The sequence below is a fragment of the Staurois parvus genome, unplaced genomic scaffold (assembly GCF_062004578.1).
Source record: "Staurois parvus isolate SC_StPar_1 unplaced genomic scaffold, SC_StPar_1.0 ptg000251l, whole genome shotgun sequence".
NCBI classification, from domain to species: Eukaryota; Metazoa; Chordata; class Amphibia; order Anura; family Ranidae; genus Staurois; species Staurois parvus.
Window position 1 is genome coordinate 4,460,673 of NW_028318047.1, and position 18,302 is coordinate 4,478,974.

Below are 18,302 nucleotides of genomic sequence, written 5' to 3' on the forward strand. Positions count from 1 at the left end.
CTTGTGCAGGTCTAGTTTTATTCCTAACATCCTTTGACAGCTCTTTGGTCTTGCTCTTGGTGAGGTTTGAATGGCAAAACAATTCTGTGGACAGGTGTCTTTTATACATATAACTAGTTGTAGTTAGGAGCACCTTCCTAAAATTTACAGAACTAAACTCTGTATCACATGAGCACATAGGCAGTCTGTGGCAGCCAGAATTATTGTTGGTTGGTAGGGGATTAAATATTTATTTTACTCACTGAACTGCACCTCAATTTATAACATTTGTATCAAGTGTTTTTCTGGATTTTCGGTTGATATTCTCTCTCTATCATTTAAAATACACCTTTGATAAAAATTAAAGACCTTTAATTTCTTTACAAGGGCAAACGTACAAAATCTGCACGGGATCAAATATTTATTTTCCCCACCGTACATTATACTTTACCATCAACCGGTCCCTTCAGAGTGCACCCCTACCCCTAATGTGTTCCTTCACAAATCCTGATTTTCATGAAACTTGACCATAAGCCTGCCTTCCAGCATTCCACATTTTAATGCCCAGACCTGATGACAGGTTGCTCAGGCCTAAAGTACTGTTCTGTGAGATGCACGCAAGGGGACTTGGTTAGGCTACCACTAACAGAAGATACTTACATAGGCACTTTGTAGTGCTCCAGGACACCCTGGAGTGACTGAAGGTGAAAAATGGACTGCTACATTAGAGCATTAAGTTTGTTGCAAGTATCACAATATGACTGTACAGTTACAATCAGATTTTTCCAACAGATATTCAGTTTACCCCCCAAAATGTACATTATTTATACCTAGTCAAGTAGGCCATTGCTACTGCCCTACCTAGTTGTTGCCAATTCTAAAGCACACACGGTAGGAAAATAATTTATGTGACCAGTTTCAAGTGTCAATTCTAATTTTTCCCCCACAGAGTTTTACATTTTAATTAATGTATACTTTAAAGTAGCAAACCTATGACTTTAGTCCTTCAGCATTTTTGCTTTAAAATTAACCACACAGACTAAGTCATAATCAAAGATGCCAAAACAAAAATGGCAAACATACTGTGTGTAGCCCACATCCATAGCGCCCTTACCTGTACCAACTCATTAAGAACCACAGCATCGAAGCCAGACAAGTACTGCACATAGTATCTCTGCATCACAGGTCCATATTTCCTGACATGCGCCCGAAGTTCTTCCATGTAAAAAATAAGTTCAGCAATGTGCCTGTGGGGAAAATTAAAACATCAAAATTATACCTGAGGGAACTGCATGAATGTTTTGGATAAACTAGCATACAACCTCATCAAACTAACATTTAAAGCATGCATAACAGTAGGATTCATCAATTTGCTAGGACTCAGACCAGCGTTGGGGTCACTTTAAAGGAAAAGGTAAGATTTTTTTAAAAACTGCATTTTGTCACTTTGAAGAAAAATGTAATACTAAGAAAAATATATTTTTATAGGCAAATCTGGTATTCAACCAATGAAATATTCATTAATACATCTTTAAACTTTTTTTTGTGCTTTAGTGCAAACAAGGTACATGTTGACAGAATGACAGTGATATCTCATCTGCTTGCTGCTTTCTTGTTCTCTCTCCAGTCAAAGGATGAGGAGGGGCCAAGACTTGTAAGTTTAAAAAAAAAAAAAAAGTGGAGAAGGCTTGGAACAGCTCATGATCCAAAGCACACAATGTCATCTGTAAAACATGGTGGAGGCAGTGTGATGGCATGGGCATACATGGCTTCCAGTGGCACTGAGTCATTGGTGTTTATTGAAAATGTGACAGAAGCAGTCAGATGAATTCTGCAGTATTTAGAGATATACTGTCAGCCCAGATTCAGCCAAATGCAGCAAAGGTGATTGGACGGCGCTTCACAGTACAGATGGAGAATGATCCAAAAACACACCGCAAAAGCAACCCAGGAGCTTTTGAAGGAAAAAAAGAAAATATTCTGCAATGGCCAAGTCAATCACCTGATCTCAACCCAATTGAGCATGCATTTCACTTGCTGAAGGCAAAACTAAAGGCAGAAAGACCCACAAACAAAAAAACAAATGAAGACAGCTGCAGTTAGAGCCTGGCAAAGCATCAGCAAGGAGGAAACCCAGTCTTTGGTAATGTGCATGGGTTCCAGACTTCAGGCAGTCATTGCCAGTTAATGATTCTCAACAAAATATTACAAATGAACATTTTATTTATGATTATATTCAAGTGTCCAATTACTTTTGGTCACTTGAAAAAGGGGGCATGGCTACTCTTAAGAGCTGTAATTCCTAAACCCTTCCTCCAATTTGGATGTACATACCCTAAAAATTAAACCTGAGAGTGTGCACTTTCAGCCCAAATCCATTATATAACTATAGCTTGAATATGGTTTGGTAAATACAAATGTGTCCAAATATATATGGACCTAACTGTAGGTAGATTAAAGCGTATATATAGAGATTTTTTTCCCCCCCTTCAGCCTTAAAATCTTTTCATTGGAGTCTATTGAAGGACACAGTAATTCAGACACAGTTAGACATAATAATGAAGCCTACAGAAGGATTGGACACTGGCAAAAAAAAAAAAAACACTATTAGCCAGCCCGAGTACAACCCCTCCTCTAATCAGCATGTCTCAGCTTTGTGGGGAAAAAAATATGCAAATTAAAAAAAAAAAAAAAATGGAACCAGTATGGACTGTATGGTAAGAGCAATAATCCTATTTCCTTTCTTGACGAACAAGGGGCACAGGAATTCAGATACAGTCAGAATGTCCGAAAGTAGTTTAACTGAGGGGTGGGCAACACAGCAACAAGTATGAAAAAGCCTCCCAAGGAAGCCTGGGTATTGTGTACAGCCCAGAAGTGGAGGACCAATGCCCAGATTTGAAAAAAGTGGAACCCCTGCCAGACAGGGGAACCAGTCATCCTGGGCAAAGAGAGCTCAGAAAACCAGCCTGAAGTTTCAAGGATAGAGAAGGTTTCCACCAGAAGAAACTACATGTAAGGGAACCCCAACAGTAGCAATGAAGCAACAAGAAAATCCACTGAAACAGGTGGAACAACAGAAGAAATGCATCACCTGGAGTAGTCAACAAAAAAACACTGGAAATAATCCCCAATAGAAACAAGCTATAAGCAGAACCTTGGATGGAATGAGTCATACGCCTAACTTTATGATAAAGTACTGAAATTAGTCACCCTGGAGTGTTGCTGGGCCTTGCTGAAAACTTTGCAACGCCTGCCTACACCATACTACAGCCATGGGTCTGAGAATCTGAGAAACTTCTGATTCCCCCAGTTCCAGCAATGCATCAAATCAAGGGAGAGAAATCTTAGCAGAACTGCTAACAGTATTGGCCAGATTAATGCCAGAGCAAGAGAAGGCATCTGGAGGACATTCCATAGGAGGCTGTGGTGCAGCGAAGGAAGGAGGATCCATTCCTAGGAGAATAGTCCCACAAAGTTCTCCAAACATACACTACTCCCAGAAGAAGGCATCTGCAACAGGAAGCCAGGGTCTGCTGCCTTCTAACAAAGGAGAAGACTTAGCCTCACACAAAGAAAATGAGAAAGACTGCAAAGATACGACCCTATAACTATAGGGACACCAGGTTCCAGGTAGTAGGGACCAGTTGCCTCAGAGGATACCAAGTAGACCACTAGAGAAATATGGACTGGGCCACCCCAAGCAACAGAAATGCCCCCCTAAGCAAATGCTGATGAGGATCGGCATGGACAGAAGTGACCAGGTAACTGTAGGTGGGCAGTGGGAACAGACTAGAGACCATAGTTCCAGCAGGAATAGCAGCAGGATTTTTCTTCTATGCCGAATGGCAGGAAAGAGTGCAAGGACGCATGACATTCCATTCAGTTGATAACATCAGCACTCAGTCCCTCTGCATTAAATAGTGCAGGGGTGCTCTACCTTTTGAAGAGTGAGGGGCACTTAAGTGATTTGGCAACAGATCCTGGGCCACAATGAAACGGTTCAGAATTTCAAGATTTTTCTTCTTGCAGCCACTGAATGCCGGTGGAAGGGAGAGGAAAAGAAGGCCGCTTTCACACTAATGCGCTGCATTTACCTGCACCGCAGGTGCAGCACAGAACACCTGTGGCTTTTCTGAGAGTTAGCTGCACTTTGACATAGATTTCTATTATATCTTGAAAGTGTGGCGCACTGACAGCTCATCAAAACTCCTGCATTCAGTTTGAGGTCCAGTCCCACATCAGAAGGCTCTATGGGTTGAGCACCCCTACATTAGTGGGAAATTTCAAAGGTGCCAAGTGGTGCAAATAGTGACATAGCTCCCTGTGCTTCAGCCCCAACAGCCTTATAGGGTGAGTCTTCAAAGACAGGGTCACATGTGAGGCTGTGCAATGGAAGTGTTCAATGCCAACTTTTACCCACATACTAAGGTCTGGTAAGCACCAAAATACAGAGCCCAGTTGCTGAAGGTTACATTCCAGGCTAGCCCTGCATGTCTAAGTTCAGTGGGGTCTTGGAACTGCAACCCAACGCTAAGCTGAGGAAGGCCAAGCTAAACAGTAGCCATGTGGAGACCAGCTCAAGAAATGAAGTAGCAAAGAAGCGGTCTGTGGGGAAAAAAAAAACAAACAAAAAAAAACAAAAAAAAAAAATGAAAGAAAAATGAAATAGCTAGTAAATTAGGTTAGATTTTTCACAACAAAGCTGAATAGGTGCACACCCTGTGAACACACTAGCAAAAACTGAGGCATGCTGGGTAGAGGAGGGGCTAGCTTACAATACTTTCTGCCTTCCAGTGTTCACTCTAGCTGTAGGTGGCACTATAAACCTCACTATCTGAATTCCCACGTTCCTAAATGTGAAAGAAACTCTTTAGGTTTTGTATACAGTAGAGAATGGTAAAACCCCTGCCAGGTTATTTTTGTGCTGTTTATCTACCATTGGGAAATTTCCCTTCACTTCCTGTCCCAGAGACACAATAGAAAGTTAAAAGGAAATTCCACAAAGTGACGGTAACATCCACCTTAAACAGGTTTCCCCATTAGATGTCTTTCCTTTAGCTCTTGTTCTGATGGAAACTCTAAAATTTTGGATTTCCCCTCAATTTCTCTCTCAGTGACAAAAGATATCAGTTCGAATATAGGGGTGAAGGAAACATCTTCCCTACTATATACCAAAAGAAAAAAAAAGAAAAAAAGTTTAACCTTTGCAAACACTTTAAATTTATCCAGATTTTTCTGCCAAGTGCAGCTGTTGTTACTTTGATAAATTACTGTGAAAGTATTTAAAACACAACTCCGGCATTTTCAGGCCCCACAGCATTTGCATGATCAGCTTTTGCTATAGCTACAGTCTTATGTTGTTAGGAACCAGTTCTAGTAAGGTGGCATCACAAGTCTCATTCAATGTGGAAAGAAAACGTGTTTGAAAAATAACAACTTATTCATATATACACATGAAATAAAGGAATTTTGGCAAAATAAAGCATGTGACTCACTTATCCATAAAATCATCTGCAACCTTCTTTGGAATGTTATCCGCATGCCGAAGTAACCAGATAATTTCATCTCGGGCAAATGACAATGCCATGAATACAAAAAGTGCCTAGAAGAAAGATACATGTGGTTGATTTGCATATAGGAGAGAATATCCTCATGATTGTAAATCAAATTCTTTGCAGGCTGTGCTGCTCCCCTCCTGACACCAGCTGAATATGTGCTTTATGCAAGTGGCCCACAAAATATATTTTACATTTTAAACAGGACCACAATTAGACTACCATTTACTATAGTCGGTTTGCCAATAAACTATCTTAAAATGCATTTCCTTTTGACAAGAATTAGTGACATCATAAACTAGGAGTCTACTTGGGTTTCTAAACCACTGAACATATTTGTATATTTTATACATACAGTGGGTATAGAAAATAATCACCCTCCTTTAAACTAATCACATGTTGTTGCTTTGCAGTCTGAAAATGAAGACAATCATAGTTTATTTTATCCACCTGTATTTCCAAAAAAAAAAAAAAGAAAGAAAAGAAAAAGTTAAACAAAATATCAAAAACAGAATCACGGAGTTGGAAAAATGATCACCCCATTGTGTTAGTATTTTGTTGAACCATCTTTTGTCTTTTGCTTTAGTCTGTTGGGATAAAACTCTACTAACTTTGCACATCTAGGCTTTGCAATATTTGCCCACTCTTCTTTTCAGAGCTGCTCAAGTTCTGTTAAATTTGATGGTGACCGTTCGTGGACTGCAGTCTTCATGTCATTCCACAGATTTTCAAGGGGGTTTAAGTCTGGGCTCTGATTAGGCCATGCAAGGACGTTCACCTTTTTCTCCTTCAACCACAGTGTGGTCATTTTTGCTGTGTGCTTTGGGTCATTGTCATGTTGGAAGATAAACCTTCTTCCCATTGACAACTTTACGACACAGGGCAACAGATTTATCTCAAGAATTTCACAGTATTTTGCCCCATTCATTTTTCTGCTCTATCCTGACAAGTGCTCCAGTCCCTACTGCAGAAAAACACCCCCATAATAAGATATTACCACCTCCATGCTTTACGGTAGGAATGGTGTTATTTGGATGGTGAGTTGTATTGGATTTCCACCAGGTATATCATTTAGTGTTGAGGCCAGATAATTCAATTTTAGTCTCATCGAACCAGAGCACCTTTTTCCATGTGGCCTCAAAATCGTAAAGGTTCGTTTTGGCAAAGTTCAGTTGTGACTGCAAACGGCCTTCGAAGTGTTGCTTCTTTTCTTGAAATCCTCCCATACAAGCCACATTTGTGGAGAATTTGTGACATTGTCGCATGCACACAATGACCACGCTTTGTCATACATTCCTGAAACTGCTTCAGATTTGCTGTAGGCCTCTTGGTAGCCTCTGACCAGCTTCCTTCTGGCTTTTGCATCCAGTTTGGAGCTACGTCCTGATCCAGGGAGGGTCTGTGTTGTACCAAATACCTTCCACTTCATAATAATAGACTTCACTGTTCTTTTAGGCATTGACAAAGCCTTTGACTTTTTTTGTATCCATCTCATGACTTGTGCCTGTCCACAACTTTATCCCGGAGATCTTTTGACAGTGCCTTGTTGCCTAGTTGATTGTTTGCTTCAGTTGCACTATCAGGGACTGAAATGCTCCAGGAAAGCTCTTTTCATGCTGAGCTAATCAAAATGACCACAGCTGATCACTGTTGAAAGTCAAATGGCTTTGTGTGCAATTAAGATGGTGATTAGCTATACCCGATTGAGTTTACAAATCATTTTTAGGAGGGGGGTGATCCTTTTTTTTCCCCTTGACATTTTGGTGTTCTATCTTTCATATAAGCTGCACTGAGTAAATATAGCTAGATAAAACAAAAATGGTGCGTCCTCATTTCAGGCTGCAAAGCAACAAAATACGATTGTAAAAGGAGGGGGGGGGGAAATTATTTTCTAAACCCACAACATATAGAATGGCAAAAATTATTATATGATCCCCTGCAGATTTTGTAAGTTTGCCCACTTACAAAGAAATGAAAGGGTCTATAATTTCTAGGATGCTATAAATTGAGTTGCAGTTCAGTGAGTGAAGTAAGTATTTGATCCCCTACCAACAATAATTCTGGCTCTCACAAACTGGCTATGTGCTCATGTGGTACACAGATTAGTCCTGTCAATTTAAGAAGGTGCTCCTAACAACAACTCCTAAAGTGTATAAAAGACACTTCTCCACAAAATCTTTCTTCCATTCAAACCTCACCACCATGGGCAAGACCAAAGAGCTGTTAAAGGACGTCAGGGACAAGACTGTAGACCTGCACAAGGCTGGAATGGGCTACAAGACCATCAGCAAGAAGCTTGGTGAGAAGGAGACAACTGTTGGAGAGATTATCCGCAAATGGAGGAAATACAAAATAACCATCAATTTCCCTCGACGAAGGAAAATGCTGACTGTGACCCTAAGAACACCATCTCTACAGTCAAGCATGGAGGTGGAAACATTATGTTTTGGGGCTGTTTCTCTGCTAAAGGAACAGGCCGACTTTGCCACATCGAGGGGCCAATGGACGGGGCCATGTGTTGTGATTTCTTGGATAAGAAGCTTCTTCCCTCAGCCAGAACACTGAAGATGGGTCATGGATGGCTCTTCCAACATGACAATGACCCAAAACATACCACCAAGGCAACAAAGGAGTGGCTGAAGAAGAAGCACATTAAAGGTCATGGAGTGGCCTAGCCAGTCTCCAGACATTAATCGAATAGAAAATTTATGGAGAGAGCTGAAACTTTAAGGTTTCTTGGCTGTCGTTTGGCAACTCAAAGATTTAGAGAAGATCTGTACAGAGGATTGGACCAAAATCTCTCCTGAGATGTGTGCAAACCTGGTAACCAACTACAAGAAAGGTCTTATGTCTGTGCTTGCCAACAAGGGTTTCTCCACCAAGTACTAAGTCATGTTTTGCTTGGGGATCAAATACTTATTTTAATCACTGAACTACAACTTAATTTATAACATTTGTATCGTGTTATTTCTTGATTTTTGGTTGATATGCTGTCTCTATCATTTAAAATACACCTAAGATCTATGATAAAAATTATAATTTTTATCATAGATCATAGGTGTATTTTAAATGATATATAATGATATATAATTATAGACCGTGCATTTCTCTGTAAGTAGGCAAACATACAAAATCTGCAGGGAATCAAATAATGTTTCCATATATATATATATATATATATATATATACACACATAAAACACCTCAGCACAATCACCGGTACATTATACAGTTGCACATTACATACCTTGGGCCCGAGCAAACCAGGCTGATCGGAAAGAACTGTTGCAAGTTCCTTTAGGGCAGATCTTAAGAATTTGCGCCTCTCCCTATGTGTTGCACCACTTGAATAATAATAATAAAAAAAAAAAAAAAAAGGTCAGTATCTCCTACATACTACAATCACTGTTAATCTCATGGAAAATATAAAAAAAATGTGCTTTAACATTATAAGATTATAATTGTCTGTAAAATTAGTCTCATTACATGAGGAGAGACACACGAAAGAAAAAAACAAAAATATACATAATTTACTTACGCATGTGATATGGCGTTCTCTTTGCACTCTCTGATGTCATTTATTCTTTTGTTGTAACTGTTAAATAAATACAAAATCAATCATGTGCTACAAAGAAGCACAAAGCGACAAACTCTCAAATGTCAGCAATATACTGGGTTGTATACCTACAAACCTCAAATTGTCTGCTTTAACAAATACTATAGTGTTCCATGGGAGCCCATTGAGAATCAAACCTGTCTTACACACAAGCACTGAGCTTTATGGACCACTCACAAATAGAAGTTATTCACTGTATATTGACGGAAATAACAAATTTTTGGTTTACTACAAATTCCATCATGGCACCAAAAACTCATGTCAGCGAGTCTCAGCCTGCAAACTGGCACCACTGTAAAATGCAACACAGTGACGGGTGATCACTGTCCTCTTTCTCGTCATTACATCTTTATGCATAATTACTGTATAATAACTGGATCCCAAACTTAGCTGCACTATATTAGCCGATGTGAAATTAGGGCCACAAAAAATGTTTTATGGACGCTTTGCCAAACCCAAATCAGGTTGCTGCTAATTTATTCACTTATTTAAACCAGGTAAAAAAGGCACAGGGTCTGATCTACAAGTATAAAGTCACATCCCTGAAAAATGTAGTATTCTTGTTTTTTGTGACTTCACAAAGTGTAATTTATGGAGGAATAATTAGGGGGATATAGCGGATATTACGTATATCAGTGGAGCTATAAGATGCACTGAAGGCACAGCAAAAGAATACTAAGTATATACTCTTGCACAGCAGAATGACTAGCAATTTTTTTTAATCTGCAAAGTTCACATCTCTATTGTGCTATATATAATAGAGCAGCAATTCAGTGCCCTACATGTTGCCAGTCTTACGTGTGGAGCTCAGAGCTTCTCCCCTATTGGATATTTGGCTGGATGGTGGGGAGGACCAGCCCGACGACACGTGTTGATTAGCCACAACTGTCAGAGGTTGGAATGTGGGAGCTGCACCATTTAATGAGCACACAATCAATGTAACACAAGGTTTTACATGTGTGAAATCTCCTAAAGCTAAACTTGAGGCACACACTATTTTTGCACATATTTCTGAACAAACACAAGGGATATATATCCACATTGTGTGAATGTCTTTGGAAACCCAGCCATTTCCTTGTAAAGTACCAGCGACATCATCACTGTTCTGCACATAACCTGTTCAGATAGAGCTGAGAAAGAAACCCAGAAGGTCCACTCAGTAAAGGCCTGAAGAAAATCAGAGGGACACGCGGGGGGAGTCTAGTGCAAATAAAATGTTTACAGATGGATTACTGCGCAGATCTGAAACAAATCTACCAAGAACCCCAAGATTATTGAAAATACATTAATCCTGATTGATTTCTCATTATGTGCTCTTTGTTAAACCTTATCCCTTTAAAATAACAATACAGTACATACATGCCAAAATTACCTTTTTCTGGAAAGCTGACAGTATGCAGCATTTAGTAACAGGCATGGCGAGTTTTTTGAAGTTTTACATTTTTTTGTCATACTTGTTTGGAAAAGGAAAAAAAAATAATTTTACAGTCACCGTACAGCATCATATGATATGATTGGTGTGGCGGTGATAAAAGACAGACTGGTGACAGTATGTTGAAAAAATTAAAAAATGTTTTTGTTCAATATTTTAAATATTGTTTATTTTTTATTTATTTATTTTTTTTACAATTTTTTTTAATACTTTTGTCAGAGTAGTTCAATGTATTAACTGTACTACTCAGGAAGAGGGTTTGGGTTTTTTTTTCTTTTTTACACTTTGCTTGCTGGCACAACAAAGATCATGAATTGGTCAAATTCATGACAGCTGTGAATACTAGTGATCTGTGATTGGCTAGGCTACAGCTAATCACATAGTTTGCATGAACTTCCCTAGGCTTTTACAGGGATTGCATGAAAAATGAAAAGTATTGGTTTAAAGTTTATTTTTTTCTGCATATTAATAGGCTAGGAAATCATTAGAGCTTGCATTTTCAAACATCAAGTCAACACTAAATCTATTTTGTCAGTGACATACCCTCTGATGTTGACAAAGAGGTCTTCTGCTGCCTTGTGGATATGGAAAACTTCATCTCTGTAAAGGCAAAGGCAGGAACTGCTCTGAAGGGCAAGTTTCCAAAGATTCAGCGCAGTGGCATCTGTGTTTAGTATTCCGTGACAAAGAATAAACCCAACTAGAAAGAGGTGAAAAAAATATTTAAATATAAAGATACAGAGACCACCGGCCAGCCTGTTACTACAACACCACGGATTTACCACTGCATGCTGTGAATACTGTACTAACAGGCATCTACTCATAAGACAACACCAAAGGCTATTTCAATAGAACAAATATCCCTGGATTTAACAGATTTGTTTCCTTTATATTTGTCTTGCTATTCAGTCACAGTTGTATTTCTGAAACATTGCATTCCAATTAGCTGATTTAGGAGGACCCCTTGAAGGTTGACTCTTCAAATTCATAAAGGGAGAAGGGAAGAGTAGTATATATAAGATTTTAAAGCCACGAGGGTTGAGCACTTTGAATACCAATACTAATCATAATATATAAATGTCTGTAGAGTGGCTACAAAAAGTCTACACACCCATTAAAATGTCAGGTTTCTGTGATGTAAAAAAAAAAAAATAATAATTTCAGAACTTTTTCCACCTTTAAATGTTACCTATAAACTATGCAACTCTGTTGAAAAAAAATGAAATATTTTTCGGGGGGGGGGGGGGGGGGGAGAGAGTAAACATAAAAAACTAAAATAATGTAGTTGCATAAGTGTGCACACCCTCTTATACCTGGGGATGTAGCTGTGCTCAGAAATGGGCAATCACATTCAAAATTCTGTTAAATAGGAGTCAGTACACACCTGCCATCATTTAAAGTGCCTCTGATTGACCCCAAATAAAGTTCAGCTGTTCTAGTAGGTCTTTCCTGACATTTTCTTAGATGCATCTTACAGCAAAAGCCATGGTCTGCAGAGAGCTTCCAAAGCATCAGAGGGATCTCACTGTTAAAAGGTATCAGTCAGGAGAAGGGTACAAAAGAATTTCCAAGGCATTAGATACCATGGAACATAGTCATCATCAAGTGGAGAAAATATGGAGCAACAGTAACATTACCAAGGACTGGACGTCCCTCCAAAATTGAGGAAGACAAGAAAAAAAAAACTGGTCTAGGAGGTTGCCAAGAGGCCTACGGCAACATTAAAGGAGCTGCAAAGGCATCTGGCACGTACTGGTTGTGTGGTACACGTGACAACAATCTCCCGTATTCTTCGTGTGTCTGGGCTATGAGGTAGAGTAGCAAGACGGAAGCCTTTTCTTACGAAGAAAAACATCCAAGCCCGGCTAAATTTTGCAAAAACACATCTGAAGTCTCCCAAAAGCATGTGAGAAAATGTGTTATGGTCTGATGAAACCAAGGCTGAATTTTTTGGCCATAATAACAAAAGATATGTTTGGCGCAAAAACAACACTGCACATCACCAAAAGAACACCATACCCACAGTGAAGCATGGTGGTGACAGCATCATGCTTTGGGGCTGTTTTTCTTCAGCTGGAACTGGGGCCTTAGTCAAGGTAGAGGGAATTATGAACAGTTCTAAATACCAGTCAATATTGGCACAAAACCTTCATGCTTCTGCTAGAAAGCTGAGCATGAAGAGGAACTTCATTTTTCAGCATAACAATGACCCAAACCATACATCCAAATCAACAAAGGAATGGCTTCACCAGAAGATTAAAGTTTCAGAATGGTTCAGCCAGAGCTCAGACCTGAATCCGAACGAAAATCTGTGGGGTGATCTGAAGAGGGCTGTGCACAGGAGATGCCCCCACAATCTTACAGATTTGGAGTGATTTTGCAAGGAAGAGTGGGCAAATATTGCCAATCAAGATGTGCCACGCTGATAGACTCATACCCAAAAAGACTGAGTGCTATAATTAAATCAAAAAGGTGCTTCAACAAAGTATTAGTTTAAGGGTGTGCACACTTATGCAACCATATTTTATTTTTTTTTTATTTATACTTTCCTCCACCTAAAAGACTTAAGTTTGTTGTTCAACTGAGTTGTACAGTTTATAGGTTACATTAAAAGGTGGAAAAAGTTCTGAAATTATTTATCTCTGTCTCATTTGTTTACATCACAGAAGCCTGACATTTTAACAGGGGAGTATAGACTTTATATCCACTGTAAGTAATATATCTCCAAAACAGGTATACAGGCACGCACAGGTTTTGCAGCAGAGATAAAACAGCAGAGTCTTTATTACCGATGTTTCCATGAAGCTCAGTTCATCCTTCTCAGTCTATCTTTTTTTCTCTTCAGAAAGATGGACTGAGCTTCATCAAAATTTTGATAATAAAAACGTTGCAGTTTTGATGTACCTCCGCCACAAGACTTGAGTGTGCCTCTATTTTTGGATTTCTTTATGGGCGAGTACCTGGACATTTACCTCATACAGAGTGTGGTGGCTACCCCAATGTATTGTGTGTATGCACGTATATAAAATTAGGGGGACTATCCTTGTATGCCCAGCATTAGCTCTTGGTCTGACCTTCCCAGTAGCTTGGCCTCATTTGACAGACAGAAGGATTGATCTACAACCTGCCCACTATCCCCTTCATTAGGCTTATTGTTGCTAAAATTCACAAAGCATGATGGGAACTGTAGTTTTTCACAGCGGCCACACTCACAGAAAGAAAAGATGCCTGCATTTCCATACAAGTGCCCAAGTACAGATGAAGCGTTTGAATACAAGCAATAATGTAAAAATAAATCCTTTTCTTGAAGTCCATTGAAGGTCAAAAGACGTTTTTACATTTCGGATTTTACTGCCAACAAAAAAAGAATTGGATACTGGCAAACAAATGCACACATGTCGTAATCAAGCAGCGAGTCCAATGGCATCTGAAGCAGAATAGAAAAAGGGCAGAAACCTGGCCCTTGATAGTAGTCACAACCAAACACTGATCCAGACCCTGTTGCAAGGAGAAATTGATCACATTTAGAAACTCCTGGGCTGGAAGCCCCAAGACTAACACCAAGTGAAGTATGCCTTCAATGTCAAATGACAGACCTTGCACAAAATGACTCAAGGATGTCCCTGTCCCTCAGAACCTTGGCTTCAACAACAATGGTATTAAAGTCAGGAAGCATGAAGCAGGATGGTAAAAACTGGTCCTTGGAATAGAAGATCCTGGCATTCTGGCAATGCTATTAAAGCCAGGGAGCATGATGCAGGATTGTAAATATGGTCCTTGGGACAGAAAATCCTGGTGATCTGGCAATGCCCGCAGGCAATCCTTACCAGGTTGCAATACCACATTTACCAGGGCTAATCCAAAGCAATAAGAATCAACAGAATTTGCCCTCACTCCTGTAGAGCAGAGAAGGAAAGTTTCAGGAGAGAAAACGCATAGATCAGGGTGTACTAATCCCAATGAGCCAGCAGAGCAACCACTGCTTCTGCTAGAGAAACACTGTACCTGAAGACAAACCTGTCCTGTTTGTGCATGAGGTTTTTGTTTTACTTTAATATTCTAACAATCACACATTTCGAACAAATTAAACCATATACTTGCAATATATATATATATATATATATATATAAAATATATATATATAAAATATATATATATATATATATATATATATATATATATATATATATATATATATATCCCTGCTGCCACTTATATTATCCCGTGCTCCACACACCTACTATCATGTATGTAAAATCTTACATAGCAGTGTATACTGTATACCAGTGGTCTCCAAACTGCACCCCTTTGCTTGACTTTATCTGGCTCTTGAGGGACTATTCCTGCCACTGACACCAACATTGGGGCACTTTTCCTTCCACTGACACCAACAATGGGGTTCACATTAAAATGTACTTTTTATGTACAATACAACAGCGATATATGAAATAAAGTCCAACTTAAATCAAAAGTCCTTTTTGTGTTTAGTGCCTTATACTCCACACCAATTTTCAATAGTTTTTCTTGTCAAATTCAAAATTTTTAGTTCACACCAGAACAGGAATAGATGGGAAATTAGGGACACTTCTTCTAACAACTGTCTAAAAAGAGGATACTCTTCACACTAGAAATATATCCACTTCATGTTGAGTCTGTGAGTCTAAAAGGACAGATAAGACAGAGATGTGTATATATAAAAAAAAAAAGAAGAAGAAAAGGAAGTGGTATTAACCCTCATCTACTAAATCAAAAATATAAAGTTTTGCCTTTAGATATATTTTATAGACATGCAATGCATGTGGGATTGGACCACTTCTGCACAAAATCCTAATCAAACATATACAAGGCTATTCAAGTGACTGTAAAGGATTTTTTTTAACAAACAAAAATGTTATACTTCGCTGCTCTATGCAACAACTTTGGACAGAGCAGACCCGATCCGCTTCTAGGGTCGCCTATTGGCGCTCTTGGCTCTTCCTGCCTTCTAAGTCCCCCCCCACCCATAGCAGTAGATTGAGACTGCTCAGGAGTAAGGTCATCGGTCAAGGACTGGGACACCACAGAATCATACAGAGTTTTCTGTGGCTGAAGGCTCAGAAGCGGATAAGACAAGCAATCCAGATATAGACGCTGCTGAAGATTTTTGCCACTGATCACAGTCAGCAAATAATTGGGTTATTTGGACCATGAAGTCTTGCATGACTGTGGTGAAGACCTCAGTGAAAAAGGAAGAGGCTGCAACTATACCACTGAAGCTCAAGAGGATAGAATAGGCTCAAGGAACAGAGGGCAACATGACTCTAGACCAATTCTTTTCAACCAATTTTCAGTCACGGCACCCTTTAACATTCTGCAAAAATCTTGAGGTACCCCACTCTAAAATGTAAAAAAACTAAACTAAAAGTGCATTCTACATAATGCAGCAACACCCACACATGCAGGACACCCAACATTGGTGGCGATTTATTCTTAAAAAGCACACTGGTACCAACTAGTATTCCAATTTTTCTTTTCTCCCTCACTAAGCTAATGTGACCCCAGTGCTGAAAGAGAAGCGCAAAAAAGGATGCTGTGCAGGTGCCAGATGTCATTTTCAACCAATGACATCATTGGTCGTTTGGGATGCTGGCAGCTAGAAAGCTGTATTGGTGCAAAATAAAAACCTGTGGTTTGTGTAACCAAAAGGCAAGCTTGATCAACCCTCTGGCTTATATAAAACTAAAGACCCCTGAAGAAACCTGAAGGCACCCTGGTTGAAAAAGGTTGATCTAGACTATGGCACTGTCAGTAGGTGCGCTGCAAACTGCCTAGAAGCCATTAAAAGAATATGAGCTGGGGTCACCCAGTACAGCGGACTAGAATCAGCCATATTGAAACCTCATGTCGGTAAGGTAAAAATAGGTTGAAGGCAATACACAAGGCCTCAGCAATTAAGCATATGCATTGTGTCAGAGGTCAAAAAACTTGCTGTGAACAGATGCTCTCCTACAAATACCAGCACAACCTGCCATGGTGAACTAAGGTGACAGCAATCTCACTCAACACAGTGTTTTCAGGCCATGAATACCCTTAGTGGCCTGATCATTCAGTAACATTAAAAAAATAGCGGGCTTTTGGGCAGGACACATTTCTGAGAAGCTGTGGCAATACCTCATGCACGTTTTTGACTCAGTTTTTAGTTAATATGGTAGCTTAATAACCAATTTAGGGCTCGCTGAATAGACACAGTTACTAGGTCTTATAGCTCAAGCATTCACCAGTTAACTTATTACACAGAGCACAATACTTTATAGATCACCTGTCAAGAACATGTATGCATCAATGACTTTGAAACTGCTCAACAATTAACACACACAGTGCATGCTATTACTACAAAAAAAAAAAAAAAAAAAAAAAAAAACTTACAAATGATCCATTTTTCCATTGCGTCTAGTGAAAGGTATTCACATGGCATCTGCAAAAACATAAAATCAATATTTATCACATACTGCTTGCCATTAAAAGCACTTAACATCTCACTTTTTTTTAACCTACATGCGTTACCAGTCATGCAGAAATACCCATTTTGGACAATATATATACACACACACATAGGATTTAACATATAAAGATAGACATACACTTGCATATTTTCAGAATACAGAACCCCAGGAGAATAAGATGGTGGCTACTGCAATTTTGCGTGTCACACAATTGTTCAGCAGTCGTTTATCAAGCAGAAATTTTCAAGTAAAAAAATTCACTAAAATGAAATGGAGTGCATACAAATACAATACAATACACAATTTGTTACCATTTCTAAAATGGTGATCAACTGTGATACCTAAAATGTTTTATGTATGTTTTATCTAAAAAACCTTTACTGGTTATTAGTGTACCATTAATCATGAACAATGGCCCTAGGTTTACTGCTCTCACTTTTGCAGTGATAGCTCACATGTGTGATTAAAACAGATGTTTACACAAGCATGCAGGACCTACATTTTATATTAATTTTTTTTTTTTTTAAATTAACATTTATTTTTTCCATTTAATTTTATTGCTATTTTATTGATTTGTGCTCCAACCTGTTGATGGGGACCTCTGATTCCCTTGGGGACTAAGTTCACTGAACCATGAGATACTGGAACACTCCTCACCAGCCTGTGAGGTTGGCATCTGTTGTCTCCATGGGTGTGGAAAAAACAACTTTCCCATTTCGAAAGGTTGGATTGAAAATCTACAAAGCTAGGGAGTTTTTTGCTTGATTGCGGGGAAACATGAGAAGATCAAGAAAAGGAATGTGCTTGTTCCAGGCCAACAATGTTTTGAGGCAGACTTGAGTGAAACTGAGCGAAAGGAACAGCATCCAATGAGGCTGTCTAAGGCCCAGGACAGGACCCTTGTGGAGAATTTCTTAAGGTCCAAGCATGTCATCTTAGGGAAGGAAAGTTTGCCAGAAGAAACACTTTTTCCTCGGCCATGCCCATAATGAGGCATAAGTAGTTTGGATGAGAAGGCTGGAGAGAAGATTTTTGCAGGCTGATTACCCACCTAAAGGCCTGAAGAATCTGGATAGTTGTTTTCAGATATTTTTGAGAGAGATGTATCCTTAAAGTGGTCATCTAGGTACCCAGTGACCTAGATGCCCTGAATTTTTAAGACGGCGACTAGTTGTGCAAGCAACTTTGTGAACGCTCTGGGGGCAAAGAAAAAGGCTGACTGGCAGTGCGACAAAG

General features: G+C 39.2%; 1 protein-coding gene across 8 annotated transcripts in view; it reads right to left on the reverse strand.

Annotated features, from left to right (window-relative positions):
• Positions 1–18,302, reverse strand: part of NCKAP1 (NCK associated protein 1) — a 190,854-nt gene that overhangs the window by 87,855 nt on the left and 84,697 nt on the right. For all 8 annotated transcript variants that reach the window (XM_089680847.1, XM_089680845.1, XM_089680844.1 and 5 more), the window contains 6 exons: positions 16,990–17,038; positions 11,128–11,284; positions 9,075–9,131; positions 8,784–8,880; positions 5,478–5,584; positions 1,094–1,226 (listed from right to left, as the gene is read on the reverse strand). In XM_089680847.1, coding sequence (XP_089536973.1) covers positions 1,094–1,226; positions 5,478–5,584; positions 8,784–8,880; positions 9,075–9,131; positions 11,128–11,284; positions 16,990–17,038 — 600 coding nt within the window. The remainder of the gene's footprint in view (positions 1–1,093; positions 1,227–5,477; positions 5,585–8,783; positions 8,881–9,074; positions 9,132–11,127; positions 11,285–16,989; positions 17,039–18,302) is intronic.